The 15,433-nt window shown below is 38.9% G+C and overlaps 1 protein-coding gene across 1 annotated transcript in view; it reads right to left on the bottom strand.

Annotated features, from left to right (window-relative positions):
* Positions 1-1,152: 1,152 nt before the first annotated feature.
* Positions 1,153-15,433, bottom strand: part of LOC126203138 (eukaryotic translation initiation factor 3 subunit C) — a 73,244-nt gene continuing 58,963 nt past the window's right edge. Inside the window, exons 15-18 of the mRNA XM_049937385.1 lie at positions 12,468-12,661; positions 3,417-3,620; positions 3,071-3,209; positions 1,153-1,421 (exon numbers count right to left, since the gene is read on the bottom strand). Coding sequence (XP_049793342.1) covers positions 1,303-1,421; positions 3,071-3,209; positions 3,417-3,620; positions 12,468-12,661 — 656 coding nt within the window. The 3' untranslated portion in view covers positions 1,153-1,302. The remainder of the gene's footprint in view (positions 1,422-3,070; positions 3,210-3,416; positions 3,621-12,467; positions 12,662-15,433) is intronic.

Raw genomic sequence — 15,433 nt, 5'->3', positions numbered from 1 at the left:
TTATCACCACTATGAGTTTCTCAGCTGCACTGAAGGATTTCTTGAACTGGTTGTGCATTTTTTTTTTTTTTTTTTTTTTTTTGTGCGTGTGTATTACTTTCTGTACGTTGTAAAACATTTACAAAGTGACTGACATTTACTCAAAAAGTGCGACGGTGCCCCCTAATCAAAAATGTTGTAACAATATTCAACACTATGTGGCACAAGTACATTATTAATCTTCTTTTTCTTCCTCTACCTCCTCCTCCTTCATAAGAGCCATAATAACATTACTGTCACTCTTGCTCCTGCAGTAAAATATGTAAGTAGTTCAAAGACACAATTTGGTCATGTTTGTGTCCATTCTGTTGTTAACTGCCCACTGTGCTGTTGCTGGGACTGCTCCTTGGGAAACAGTGGCAGCTGTGGTTGACTGGCAGTTACATTGCTGTATACCTGAGCAATAGAAGGCCATCACGCCCAGCGGCAGTCGGAAACAACAGCTGCACCTTGGAAAATGCAGCTTTAACTCACAAAAAAGAATAACTTATCTTTTTGCAAACCTCCAACACTTCTATATAGCTAACACATAAGCAAACATTGGGTAGCAAACAAAATTGTTAAGCCTTGCCAGCAGCAGCAGAATGAAGCTCAGTGCTGTTACATAAAATCTGTTCATGGTATGTATTTGTTTGGTACTTCTTTCTTACAAAACTAGCTGGACAGCACCTGCTGTAGAAATGGAACTGGGGCAACAGTGTGCATTTAGTCCTGGATCAAACCAAAAGCTTCTCACTGGCAATTTGAAACAAAGGGGGAGAAGTGCTGGGAGAACTGACCTACCCCACACAGTCGCCACTTTTGCTGATCCCTACTATAGCTTTAAGTGACTGGCATCAATGTATTACTTACCCATAACTCCTATAATTGAACACTAGAAACGGTCTTAAAATCAGTAGTAATTAAGGAGTGCCACATTGAACCCTTCATTACCTACAGACTATATCTTTCACACTAAGCATGCAACCCCTCCATGCTGCCTGTTATCGTACCTTGCACAGTTAATCCCCAACACTGCCACAGGAAGTTTTGTATATGATGCGCTTGCAACAGACAACCACTGATACAGCTATGAACCATTAAGGTTGACAGTAAGTGAATTTAGATCTTGAGCACATTCAATTATTTAATTTTATTTAACTCACACATTACAAATCACACTCACAATTCTGACAACCACGGTGAATACTATAAAACAAGGATCTGCTATATAATATGTATAACCATAACAGTGCCACATGCACACACATATGAAACTGGAAATTAGTACGCTCGATTATCTCCACGTTCCCGTCGTTGTCTGCCCCAGTCTTGACCCTGGCGACCAAAATTCTGCCTGTCTCTGAAGCCACCTTGGTTGCCTCCTCGATTGTAAAAATTACCTGTAATGCACAAATGAAGACAAACTCTGTAAAATAGTCCAGATGTTACATGGTAACTCTACAAAATTTGTGAATCAAAACTTCTTTCAGGTTCAATATTAAAATCACGTCATCAATACTTATATCATTATTTATATGTTCTGTACAGATTAAAATTTAATGCAAACTGTACCTGTGCTCAATGTTTACACAGAAGTATGTCAAATGCCCTCTGAACTTGACATTTTCAAAAGCCATGTATTGATATTGAGACTCATTAGACAATGAAAAAAATGTTTCAAGAGATAGCACAGTCATTTGACAAATGAGTTCACTGAGCTTATGCTACAGTTTACAGATAGTCATTGCAATATTAATGGTCCTTCAAGTACCCGCAGATCGCAAACAGATAAAATGCTGAACAATGTTGGACAAGTACAAAACATTGTTTTGGAGTTCAAATCTGTTATTGTGAAAGAACTGCCATCAATATTAAGAACTGGTGAAAGAAGTGTGTGTGTGCTGTATATGGAAACAGTTTCCATCAAAAATGTTTGGTACATATGGCCTATGATTTTGATAGCTGTTCATACTGTAACCAGAATGACTGTAGAGAATATCTGAAAATAGTGAAAATAACGATCTGTTAAGAACTATGACAAAAGATGACTCATCTGTCAAGAAGCATACACTCAATGGGGTAACAAGCAGCAAAGTTGTACAGAAGAAAAACGGAGAGTTTTGGGCCCACAATTACTTTATGCAAGTGCTGTGGTGGACACTATCCCACACAGAACAAACATTACATCATACGCATCTGTAATGTTACAAAGGCAGCTAAGCCAAGCCCTGTCATATACGCTTCATCAACAGGAGAACATGTGTTTGTATGGTAATGTAAGGCTTCAATTTAGCCAAAGAATAATGGACACAATAGCAAACCTGGACAGGGGCACTACTTAAACTTGGAGGAGGGGGAGGAAGAATTCCAGGTATGGGGAGGAAGATTGTATCACAAGAAGCTCCTGATAAATTAACAGTGAGTGGGGTCAGGGGAAGCAGATACCACAATAACAACTTTCACTTCCTCTCATCTGAGATACACTTCTCATAAGCAGTAGTTTAACTGCAGTTTTTAAACATCAATGATTTATATAGAATAATGTTCATATAATTAACACACTTGGATATATTAAGTATACTAAAATTTGTGATTTATAGAACTCAATTAAAATTAAATTTCAGTGCAGTTAGGAAAAAGAACTCCCGCAGATTTCCCTGATTTTTCTAGGTAAAATGTAATTACAGGGTTTCTCGAAGAATTGCAACCCTGTTGGATAATCAACACTGACACGCCAACATTATTCCCCAGACCTTCCACTGTATCCACAACAAACAGATTTTATTTGTAATTTACATTGGTGGGTAAGATTTTACTAATACACAAAGTTATATGCACTCAACAAGAACTCTGGAAGTCTTAAATTTCTATGTATGTTTCGCACACCATGGCCACATAATAAAAGGCTCTCCAATACTCTTAGTAACAGACAAATGTATAGACAGACTGCAGACAGCCATATATTCCAACCTTCATAAATTTTCAATAATACTGTATTCATCAATCTACTGCACATGATACACACAAAGCAAAAACATGTAAGACTAACCTTGCTTAAGTTCCAATATCCTTTCATTAGAGTCAATAAAGTTGCTGACTTTATCAGCAAGTTGAAGGGCCAGCGATTGTAAACGGCTGGGTTCACTCCTATGCATTACCACAGTTTGGGTAGGATCATCAAGTGATGCCTGTAGGTACAAGACACAACAAATAACAAATTTAAATTATAATTTCATGTTATAATCAAATTGAAGAACACACACACACACACACACACACACACACACACACACACACACACACACACAGAGAGAGAGAGAGAGAGAGAGAGAGAGAGAGAATGAATTGTGATATCAAGTAACAGCACACATAAGTAATGTAAACTTTGTATTTACCATAAGTTCCTCATTGATTATCATTTTGCTGATAACAGAATGTACAAGTGGATGTTCTAATTCAAACATCTCTGCCAGCGTACACATGGAGATGGAATCATACACATTTGAATACGTAAATAAATATGTTCTCAAGGCTTCTTCCTTTATCAACTTTGTTAACATAGTACGGACTTTATCTGCCTGATAGAAAAGATCCCACACCTGGAACAGAAAAAAACACAGCTATAAACTGCCAAGGTTCACGGTGTTTGCAAAATGTGACAGTATATCAAAGTGCCATCTCGTTCAGTCATTATTTACAGTGAAGGAATAACATATCACAGTCCAATAATTCTGTTTAGTAATCAGCTGAACTGTCACAATACAGTCAAGTCCCGATTATCATAATAAAATTTTAAAAATGTAGTGTAAGGTAAGCAAAGATTAAAGGTTTGCTGACAAAAGGAAGACAAAGAACACAGGTTTGCAGACAAAACGAAGCTACAGCTGTTGAGCAGAAAACATAATATTCTTACAGAAGGAGAAAAGCGATGTGAAGTCTTTATTGTTAAAAGAGTATACAAGATGATGTCTTTGTGAGTATAGTGTTGCCTTCAAAAAATATTAGAACATCTAATCAGTGCATAATAATCTGATTTTATGTAAATATTGTTATTGCAAAATTAATAGAACAGTCATGAGAACACAAACAATTCAGAGCTAACCAAGGAACACAGACAATCAATAAATTAAGTTAACTTGCAGCTCAAGATAAAATAGAGGTTCTATTGCTCTTCAGCAACCCCCTCCCCCCAAGTTCTAATGGTACTTTCTATCGAAAGAATGTGTAACATCCAGATTTGCAATTAATGAAATATTCTAGGCAATCATGATGCGGTCAAATGGATTTCACATTAAAACCCAATGTTTTGCCTCCACCTGCGGACATTTTCAACGAGGATCATAGCTTCTTTGAGTGTACAGTTCACACCCTGAGTCACTACAGACTGGAGCAAAAAATACCATTTAAGCACGCTCGCAGTGGCCTTATGTCACATTCTTTGAACACCCAGGTGTAATTGGCCGTTGTCAGATGCTCTTGTCCGCTGTTGCTATGTATCACCCATGGTGGAAAACTAATACATGCCTTCTTCACACAGAGATCCCGATGCCATTCAATTTCACACCCTCCTCCTTCCTATCCAATTTTCTTGGGTGTTTAACAATCTCTATTGCCCCTCTATATGGCCTTTCATGGTATCCACTAGTGGTTGCCAGTACCAGAGTACTATCAAGATGTATATAGTGATCGCCTAGCTACAAAGCATAATCCACAACAACTGATCTGTCAATCACCAGCCGTCATTTATGACGGCGGCAGAGTTTAGATTCGTTCTGCGCATCTGACGCCACAAAACACAGTCAGCCAATGAACAGAGAACGACGTTTCCAGAGCTTGACTGCACTGCAGAGCATGGACGAGTGTCTTCAGTTATACAAACGTTCAGTCATAAATAAAGTAATAGAACAAAAGCAATGTCTTGATAGACTTTCTTTTATAGAAGGTTTGGAAAAAGCATTCTTTATACCAATTGCTTCATATTCTATTAATTAATTAAACCAAACAAGCAATAAGCCTCCTAATTCAGGCGATAGCAAGGAAAGGTGTTTGTATCATTCTCACGAACCGCTTTTTCGCAATAAAGAACAGCGGTAATTGTTTATTTCCCATTGTACTTCGACGAAACGTGAGTAATTCATAGTCATACCAACAGTTTTTGTTGGTATTTTGCGTGATAGAGTCCCGCAGGCGTGCTGTTGAACAATGAGGTGCGTTAGCATAATGGCTAAGGTGTTTGGCTGCCAAGCAGAAGGTTCTGAGTTCAAACCTTGTCAGTGCTGAATGTTTTCTTTATTTAAAACCAATATCGAAATGTCTTACTTCATGAATTTTATTCGTTTGAATGAAATTTATTGAAATTTCTAGTGCTTTGTCTCTTCATTAAAACCATAATAAGTTTTTGGTTTTTCTAATTTTGTCCTCCAATATTTCCTTCAGAGCAATTAAAAACAATGAAAAGGCAATGGTTTACTCCATTTAATGCTGCACAATAACTGCGTTGAACGTCGAAACAAAATTAAGTCATTTATTGGGGGGAAGGTACCAGTCAAAAAGATGTGTAAAAATCAAATTTTTGGGCCAAATAGTTTTTGTGAAATCGAATGATAAGTGTGTAAATTGAGTGGCCTAAGCTATCTTCATCTTTCCTGAAAGGCCACACAATTTACTGAAAGCCAACAATATAACATAAAAAAAAGTTTCATTTCCATGTATTCATGAAATTGTGAAACACATGTACAAAGATCCTGGACAATTTCTGCACACTGGGCACAGCTATTCCACCATGTATAAAACGTGATTTTGTAAACATCTCTTTCACAATGCCTCTTCGTAGCTTTACTGACAGCTACTATATTTGCCTAAAGCAGTTTTCGCAGTTGAAAGCTGTCAGAAGTGCTGCCAGGTGTCAAGGGTTTCTGTAAGTTGACTCAACTGCAGGAGAGTGTCAGTAGTAAAGAGTAAATCTATTAAATGTTCATGCATGATGCGGCATATTTTCGCGCATCTCAGTGTTATATTATATCTCTCTAACTGTGTGTCGAACAATAGTATATTTCTGTAGGTACATTCAGTGGCATATGTGGATAATGTCTGCAAAATTTATTGAGAATAGAATTAGTAGCACAGAGGTAATAAATTTAAGTTACACATGATTCAGCAGTTTTTCACGGATCTCTCTGTTTTTGACGACGACAGGTTGCTGGTTCTTAACCCACAGTTTGATGATGATGTTTGGTTTGTGGGGCACTCAACTGCGCGGTCATCAGCACCCGTACACAGTCCAAGTTTTTTTTACACAGTCCAAGGGTTTTTTTTTTTTTTTTTTTTTTTTTACACTGTCACAAATGATGATGATAATGAAATGATGAGGACAGCACAAACACCCAGTCCCTGGGCAGAGAAAATCCCCAACTGGACCAGGAAATGAACACAGGCCCCTGTGATCCAGAAGCAGTAATGCTAGCCACTACACGACGAGCTGCAGACTTAACCCACAGTGCTAGTTGCCTAACAGTATGGGACATGTGTACCAACTTTGGTTGAAATTGATCCAGTGATTTAACGAGAGATGTGGAACGAAGACATGTACATACATACATACATACATACATACATACATACATACAGCCATTTTTATAATATGTATAGTTTTCCATCGGCCAGAAATTGAACCCAAACTGCCTGTGCAGTAGGTAAGTATTCTACCTCAAAGCCATATGGTGGCTGACTTGAGTACACATGCGCAACAACACTACACTCAGAGCACGCACGCCTGCCGGCCCACCCGCCCGCACGCGCACGCGCACACACACACGCACGCACGCACGCACGCACACACACACTAGTAGCAGGATTCAGCAATGACCATCATATGTTGACCAGCTCTGCTGTGAGGGAGACAGAGTTTCACTGAATAGCACCACGGGCTGCCATTCTTGGTTTACCTGTCGCTGAAGTTGCGAGACACATCGCCCATCAAAGCATGAGGAACTTGTGGAACAGGATATGCCAAAATTGCGGCCTCTGAAGGAAGTCTTCACGTTGTTGAAACCATTTTCTGTTTCACTAGTTCATTGTAACTTGTCTCTTGGTATACAAAATGAGGTTTGACAATTTAGAGACAATATAATAGAGGGAAACATTCCACGTGGGAAAAATCTATCTAAAAACAAAGATAATGTGACTTACCAAATGAAAGCGCTGGCAGGTCGATAGACACAAAAGCAAACACAAACATACACACAAAATTCAAGCTTTCGCAACAAACTGTTGCCTCATCAGGAAAGAGGGAAGGAGAGGGAAAGACGAAAAGATGTGGGTTTTAAGGGAGAGGGTAAGGAGTCATTCCAATCCCGGGAGCGGAAAGACTTACCTTAGGGGGAAAAAAGGACAAGTATACACTCGCACACACATGCATATCCATCCGCACATACACAGACACAAGCAGACATTTGTAAAGGCAAAGAGTTTGGGCAGAGATGTCAGTCGAGGCGGAAGTAAAGAGGTAAAGATGTTGTTGAAAGACAGGTGAGGTATGAGCGGTGGCAACTTGAAATTAGCGGAGGTTGAGGCCTGGCGGATAACGAGAAGAGAGGATATACTGAAGGGCAAGTTCCCATCTCAAGAGTTCTGACAGGTTGGTGTTAGTGGGAAGTATCCAGATAACCCGGACGGTGTAACACTGTGCCAAGATGTGCTGGCCGTGCACCAAGGCATGTTTAGCCACAGGGTGATCCTCATTACCAACAAACACTGTCTGCCTGTGTCCATTCATGCGAATGGACAGTTTGTTGCTGGTCATTCCCACACAGAAAGCTTCACAGTGTAGGCAGGTCAGTTGGTAAATCACGTGGGTGCTTTCACACATGGCTCTGCCTTGCCCTTCAATATATCGTCTCTTCCCATTATCCACCAGGCCTCAACCTCCACTAATTTCAAGTTGCCGCCACTCATACCTCACCTGTCATTCAACAACATCTTTGCCTCTGCACTTCCGCCTAGACTGACATCTCTGCCTAAACTCTTTGCCTTTACATATGTCTGCTTGTGTCTGTTATGTGCGGATGGATATGTGTGTGGGTGCGCGCGCGAGTGTATACCTGTCCCTTTTTCCCCCCAAGTAAGTCTTTCCACTCCTAGGATTGGAATGACTCCTTACCCTCTCCCTTAAAACCCACATCCTTTCGTCTTTCCCTCTCCTTCCCTCTTTCGTGATGAAGCAACCATGGGTTGCGAAAGCTTGAAATTTGTGTGTGTGTTTGTGTTTGTTATTGTTTCTATCAACATACCAACGCTTTCGTTTGGTAAGTTACAGAATCTTTGTTTTTAGATATATTTTTCCCACGTGGAATGTTTCCCCTTATATATCATGAAGTTGGGGCATATGATGCCATTTGATCTGACACACATATGAAGGATTTTGCAGGATTATATTCCAAAATTGTGATTGGCTTTTTGTTTGCTCTTTTTCCTGAGGTGACTAGTACCAATTCTGGAACTCCTTAATGGTCAGAAACAAGTTATCTCGCTTGTCCTTCCTTTTCCTTCAGTAAACTTGTGTTACTCTACTGCATGTAGAACTTTTCACCATTGTTGATCTTTCGTTTCACTACAGTTGTTGGATTGTACTTTGTTATTCCTCAATGTGTCAATGAGGTGGATTGAAAGTTTGTTCAATTTATGAGCTAAGACAACAGTTGTGTAGTAATTGTCAGCATAAAGAGTGCATCCAGCATTCAACAATGTACCCATCAACTCCATCACTACATAGGAGACACTTCATGATCTTCGGGGGCCATCTCCTTTCCAGCATACACTTTCACATGACAGGTACATCCCCCCTAAAAACACAGCTTGAGACCATATTTATGATGGTTCCCCAGAATATACCGACAAAACAAAAGCCTTCCTCTGAACAGCACCATAGTTTCATCAGTGCAAACTTTCTGACTAGGACAATTCACTTAATGAAATTCATAGTTATTCTGATCAACTACTGGTGAAATCTACATAATGCCTTTATTTGTGCCAGAATTGTCCCAAAAATGTACAAAGGGCATTCAAAAAGTTTTGCATGATCATCTCTAACTTCTTTATTTTTTGCAGGAGGAGAATTAAATTTTTTTATGAACATACTTGGAACACTTAGCTATAAGTTTGTATATTTATTTTTTGTGTCCACCCAATGTTGTCGTCTGTTGTGTTCTGTACGTTTTCCATTGACAATATTGTTAATCATCTGTTACTCAGTATGATGATTTGGCCCAATGATTATTATTTCCAAAATCGGATCATCAGAAAGCGATCAGTAAAAATCAAATTCATCACATCTTCCAGTCATTTTTGTCAGCAATTCCCTCATTACAGGTTGTCCTAAAATCATTCATATTTCCAGTTACATCATGCCAAATAACTTCGGAGATGTCCCTGGGAGGAGCACTTGCTGATCCCCCAACAGTTGATTTTTGTTTTTCTCAATCCACTTGCATCAGAACTGTAGGAATCATGACCAGAACACTCAGGAGAGTAATCCGGATCATCAGTCAGATACTTTACCAAACAAACTGGACTCACTGCCAGTGAATTTACTTCCCTCTTCCAGCCAACCCACAACATTATTACAGACTCACATGAAAACAAGCTCCAATCTTCTACGAAACATGACTTCAATTGCACACAAACTCTAGCAACATTGCTGCATGGTTTCCCCCGAGTGTGCAGAAGTTGTAAATGCAAAGAAATAGTTGACTGTAAGACAAACTACAAGAGTCGACTGTCACAATATCCATCAATGAATTTTGGAACTGAAAATGCACAGCCTCTCCGGGTGGCCTGGGCAACTATATACCCATTTGAATTCAATGTAGCTGTATACACATGGGCTGGAATGTGTATCAATTTGATACACACATTGTCAGCCAGGGAAGTCACCTTATGTATCAGGTTGATACACACAGCAGTAAATATGTTAAAATCAATAAATGCTAGATGTATTTCCATATCAAAGTATTTCCTTGTGTTGAGTAAGCTTATTCCTCTGTGGTTACTGCAGCCTCTGACATCACTTTTTTTCATGGTTTGGGATGACAAATGCTCTCTGCCATCTTTGTGGTGGAGTTCCTCCTCTCCAGATTCTGTTCATAAAGTTCAACAACAATTGTTTCCCAGTGTGATACTGCAGACACAGCTCTTGAAAATATATCTGCTATGTCTCTTTGTTCTTCTCCGGAATGTCTGAGTCACATCTTAATTATGTGTTTAATTTCTTAATTATTGTGACTGTTGGATGTCTTGCTACATCTCTTTCCAGGTTGTTTTTAAATGTGCACATTGTTCTCTGTGCCTTTTTCTAGTTTCTCTTTTAGCTTTCATAGTCAGTAAAGTCCTCTGCTTTCTTTGTTGCCAAATAACACTTATAAGCATTTCTTCCAACTAAACCATTGATACCACACCATGCCAGTCCACATCCCAAAGTTGGGAGCAACTGTGTGACTGCACCGTCCATCTGCGTCTGCCATTGAGATGAGCCCCAATAAGCCCATGCACCAGCAGAGCTACCAGAGCTGACATACGAATGCTGCACATCACACCTGCCCCAGTCCAGCTTGTGATCTGATCACGAAGCCTCAATACACAGTCTCTGCTACTACAGTGCATATATATGGACCTGTCTTGACACTCAGGACTTTTACACATTAGTGATTTGGACTTGTCATTGGGGACTGAGTTAAAGTGAAACAAAGCTTATCAAATACTACTTGTGAATCTCATTCTTGTCTTCTCTGTAACTGCATCCACCAACTCCTTAGTATCCACTACGGGACAACCAAACAGATAACTCTCTTGATATCCTCGTCTCAGATTTTTAGTCATTGTTTTCGACCTCAACACTTCTTTATTCCTGTGGTACTTTGCTACTGCTTTCACAATTTTGGTCAGGCTTTTCCATTCTAGTTCAACAGTTGCCTCTGCTTGAAGCTACTCAATTTCTCTTAATCTTCTCTGGTACATCCAATTGATTCTTTGTCCTTGAGAGAGCTCAACTCTATATAGCAGATGGATTTGATTTACTGGCTCTCCTCACTTTGTGTGTCGTTCAGTTACGTAGGTGGAAATTTTTCTGTACCTATTGAGTTTGACAATTTCATAGGCCCTAAAGATTTTTGCGTCAAGCATTTACTTTCTAGTTTCTCATTGGTTATAGCACAGTCAGACCAGTTGTATTTATGTGCATCCTTGTGTGGGAATGATTTCTTGCATATGTAGGGTTTCTTATAAAATGCTATTTCAATCCGTTTTTATCCACTTCTACTTTTTACAGGTTCTTCATGTGGTCCTATTTTGTTTTCTGTTCTTGTGTTATCAATTCTACCAAATTAAGTCACCCATTAAAAGAAGGTATTCCTTCTTACTGATCTTACATAGGATTCCTTAAAGTTTTGTACATAGCTAATTTCTTCCTTTCTTTCCACTCTGGAGCATATACAACACCTTTGGGAAACCTCATTGCATTTTTAGTCTCAATAGTACAATCCATTCATTTCACAGTGAACACAAAATCTAACAAGAATAACCTACATAAATTCGCAATGCACCCCATAAATGACAAACATTTATGCCAAAACTTTCTTAATAACCTCCAAATCCTTCATTGTGCAAAGAAAGGGAAGAAAATGAATATTCTAGAAGAAACCAAATTTTTTTAACATTTTTAAAAATCAACCACATGCACTAACAAACAAACTAAACTAAAAAACAAGAAATATCTCGATAATTTTACTTGCATTTAGCTCTGGCTACTCAAAACTAGAACAGCAATTTCATTTGCAGATTCCCCACTGACAGTTAGGATTATTTACATGATACGCCATAATTTTTTAATAGTTTTAATTAAATTTTTTTCTTTGAATTTAATTAAAGATATGCCCTTACGATGTACAACTGTTTTTCTGTTGTGGGCTGCTGCTGTTAACTGTTGATGCAATAAATGGTGAGACGTGAACAGGACGACTCATGAGTTGATTGTTGGTAGCCAATCAGAATATTCATTCATAATTTCCTATGCTTCATAAATAATGCAAAATAGGAAGACAGAGATACAAGTAGGTTATTGCAATGACGAACGTACGTCTGAGACTAAAGTACACATTAATGTATGACAACAATCATTTTCATGTTGAAATTCATTGACTTCGCCAACTACAACCAAACTGTCATATTCCAACCTAACCTAGGTTGTAGGCTACGCTACAGGTCTGTCAGCAAATTTAGTTTTCTTCCTGCTTTCCATATTGAAAATAAATCAATCTGCATATTCCACTAAAAAAAATTATTAGATTTAGTTATTATCCTAGGTGTCTGTATACAAAACGTACCAACAGCACCGAGCAGTGGAAGAGCCTGGTATACCGTAAGTTCACTTTTGCAAAGTCTTGTTTCAAACTTACCTTGGCATTCATTTTTTCATTTATGATGAAATTTCTACATGCCAGCCAGTTTCCATTTCTCATTGCTTTAGAAGCAGCAACTACATGCTCCCTCATTGATTCTGGTGGTCCAACCAATGACTGACGCTCACTGGAACGGAGTTGTTGATAAAACGTCTTTGAAATCATACGACGACGAGCATCAAATTCGTGAGCTGAAATAATAACAGTTCATTTCAATTCTTTGCTGATGAAGAAAAATGTTATCTTATTCAGAGACGAACAGGTGGCTTTTCATTCCATCCTGTAGCATGTGAAGTCAGATTAGGAAAGTAGAGGAAAAAACTAACACAGTCTTATTAAGAACCCTCAGCTGAAAACCACTAACGACCCTGAGATACAAAATAAAGTGAAAATGTAGAGTTCAGGCTAAATGCATAATTTCCAATAAAGATTAAGGCCACGACACTACTAATTAAATGGAAAAGCAAGATACAGTATAACTAGCAAAAGTCTTATGACTACTACACACAATTCCATTCAATAACACATATGTTACATAGTCCAATTTAAGCAAACCTAATAAACATTTTACAGGCAAGACAATGTCTATGACAAACTGCCGATAATCTAATCTTATGGGACACCATTAAAAGATGGATTTGTGTTGATTAGCCCCGTTTGATACATTTTTCTTTACTTGCAAAATACATTTCCCCATAACTACTGTTTTCTTGGAGATCAAATGTGGGGAAACTGTTGATGCTCATATGGTGGGTGCTTCTATAATCAAGGTGACCTGAAGTGTTTGGTGTTTCAATTCAAGAGGCACCGTATTGCAGATTTATACCACGTACAGGAAAAGTTAAAAAATATGGATTTTACCACATACAGGAAAAGTTAAAAAATATGAACCATTAAGTAACAATGAAACGAAAGTGATAATGACAAATGAGCACTGACGAGAATTGTGACGAAAAATAAGATGGGATGACACCTACAAGAGTTACTGCAGACATGAATGTCACATTCATGAAGCATGTCAACATTCACACAACATGAAGGCAGCTCCATAAGCCCATAAGCAGGGAATTGCAGTGTGAGATGGAATTCCAAAACCACTATCAGTGGTTAAATGCCTGCAACAGGAAAACGTGGTGCCAAAGTTCTAAAACCTGGACTAAGGGGCAATAAAAGAAAGTTATTTGGCTGGATGAGTTTTGTTCTACACTATTTCCAACTTCTGGCAGAGTTCACATTCAGAGTGAAACATGGCAGGGGTTCAGTGTTGACTTGGGCAGCCATACTGTGCTATTCATGTGCCCTGTGGTTACTCTGCAAGGTCAGATTATTGCCAAGGATTGTGTGACCAATCTGGCCAATCAGATCCATCCCATGGAATCATATTTGTTCACCAAGTGTGATGTCGTGTTCCAAGACAACAGGGCCCCTGTTCACACAGCTCCCGTCATCCAAGACTGGGTTTGTGAGCACAAGAATGAACTGTCTCATCTCCCCTCACCACCAGTCACCAGATCTTCATATTACTGAGCCTTTATGGTGTACATTGGAGAGAAGGGTATGCGATTGCTACTCCCTCCATCACCATTACCTGATCTGCCACTATTTTGCAAGAAGACTGATATAACATTTCCTTGAAAACCAAACAGAACCTGTATTTATCCATTCCAACATAACTGGAAGCTATACCAATGGTTTTCCTACACTGTATTATTGGGCATGGTAATGTATTGTTTTTTGGGTGTTTCCATATTCTTGTACTTTCAAAACACAGTCAGCTGTATACACCATTCAGTATATTACACATACTGAGGATCAGCAGTGATGTCACAAAAGCCATTATGGCTTGTATGACATCACCTAACTGACTGTCAACATATCTGACACACTGGATGGAATACATCATTATTGCTTTGGGGAATTACTTAAACGTCAGTGATTTCATGGGGGTCTGCTATGGGGTTTGATGATGGCGTTAAGCAACTCTGAAACTGATTACATTTGAATATGTGGTAACTAACAGAAAAATGCTTCTGTCAGAGCACAAGACTCTGACAGAAAAGTGGGGAACCAGCCACCTCAATTCTCATTCTGCTTTCCTCACTAAAACTTTTTCAGCCAGTTGCTTTCCTTTGCCTGCTACATCAGGGTGTGCTGCTTATATAAAATGAATTCTTTAGGTTAGTAAAGTTTTGACAGCTTATTTGTAGCTTTCAATACATTTATATGCTTTGACACAGATAAATAACAAATCAGTATCTTAAAGGAGTAAAAATGTTATTAGAAATATTTCACTGAAATTGCGCCTTTCCACTTTTACGTAATTTTTGGCAGTCATTTTATCTTCTTTTGAGGCATATTAAGACCCTTTTTAGCCCATTGTTTTTTGTCACTGGAATATCACACTTTGGATACGTTTTTACAGACCTGGCGTGGTCATTATACTGACAAGGGAACCTCCCCATCGCACCCCCCTCAGATTTAGTTATACGTTGGCACAGTGGATAGGCCTTGAAAAACTGAACACAGATCAATCGAGAAAACAGGAAGAAGTTGTGTGGAACTATGAAAAAAATTAGTAAAATATACAAACTGAGTGTTCCATGCGTAACATAGGCAACATCAAGGAGACTATAAGCGCAGAAGCACCGTGGGCCCGTGGTTAGAGTAAGTGACTGCGGGACCAGAGGACCTTGGTTCAAGTCTTCGCTCAACTGAAAATTTTACTTCCTTTACTTTCGCAAAGTTATGATCTGTCCATTCATTCATCGACGTCTCTGTTCACTGTAATAAGTTTAGTGTCTGTGTTTTGCGACCGCACCGCAAAACCGTGCGATTAGTAGACGAAAGGACGTGTCTCTCCAATGGGAACCGAAAACATTTGATCGCATGGTCATTGGTCAACCGATTCCTCCACAGGAAAACACATCTGATATATTCTATACGACACTGGTGACGGCATGTGC

This window comes from Schistocerca nitens, chromosome 9 (genome assembly GCF_023898315.1).
Source record: "Schistocerca nitens isolate TAMUIC-IGC-003100 chromosome 9, iqSchNite1.1, whole genome shotgun sequence".
Taxonomy (NCBI): Eukaryota; Metazoa; Arthropoda; class Insecta; order Orthoptera; family Acrididae; genus Schistocerca; species Schistocerca nitens.
The sequence above is the reverse complement of the archived record's forward strand: the minus strand, read 5'-3'. Positions and strand labels throughout refer to the sequence as shown.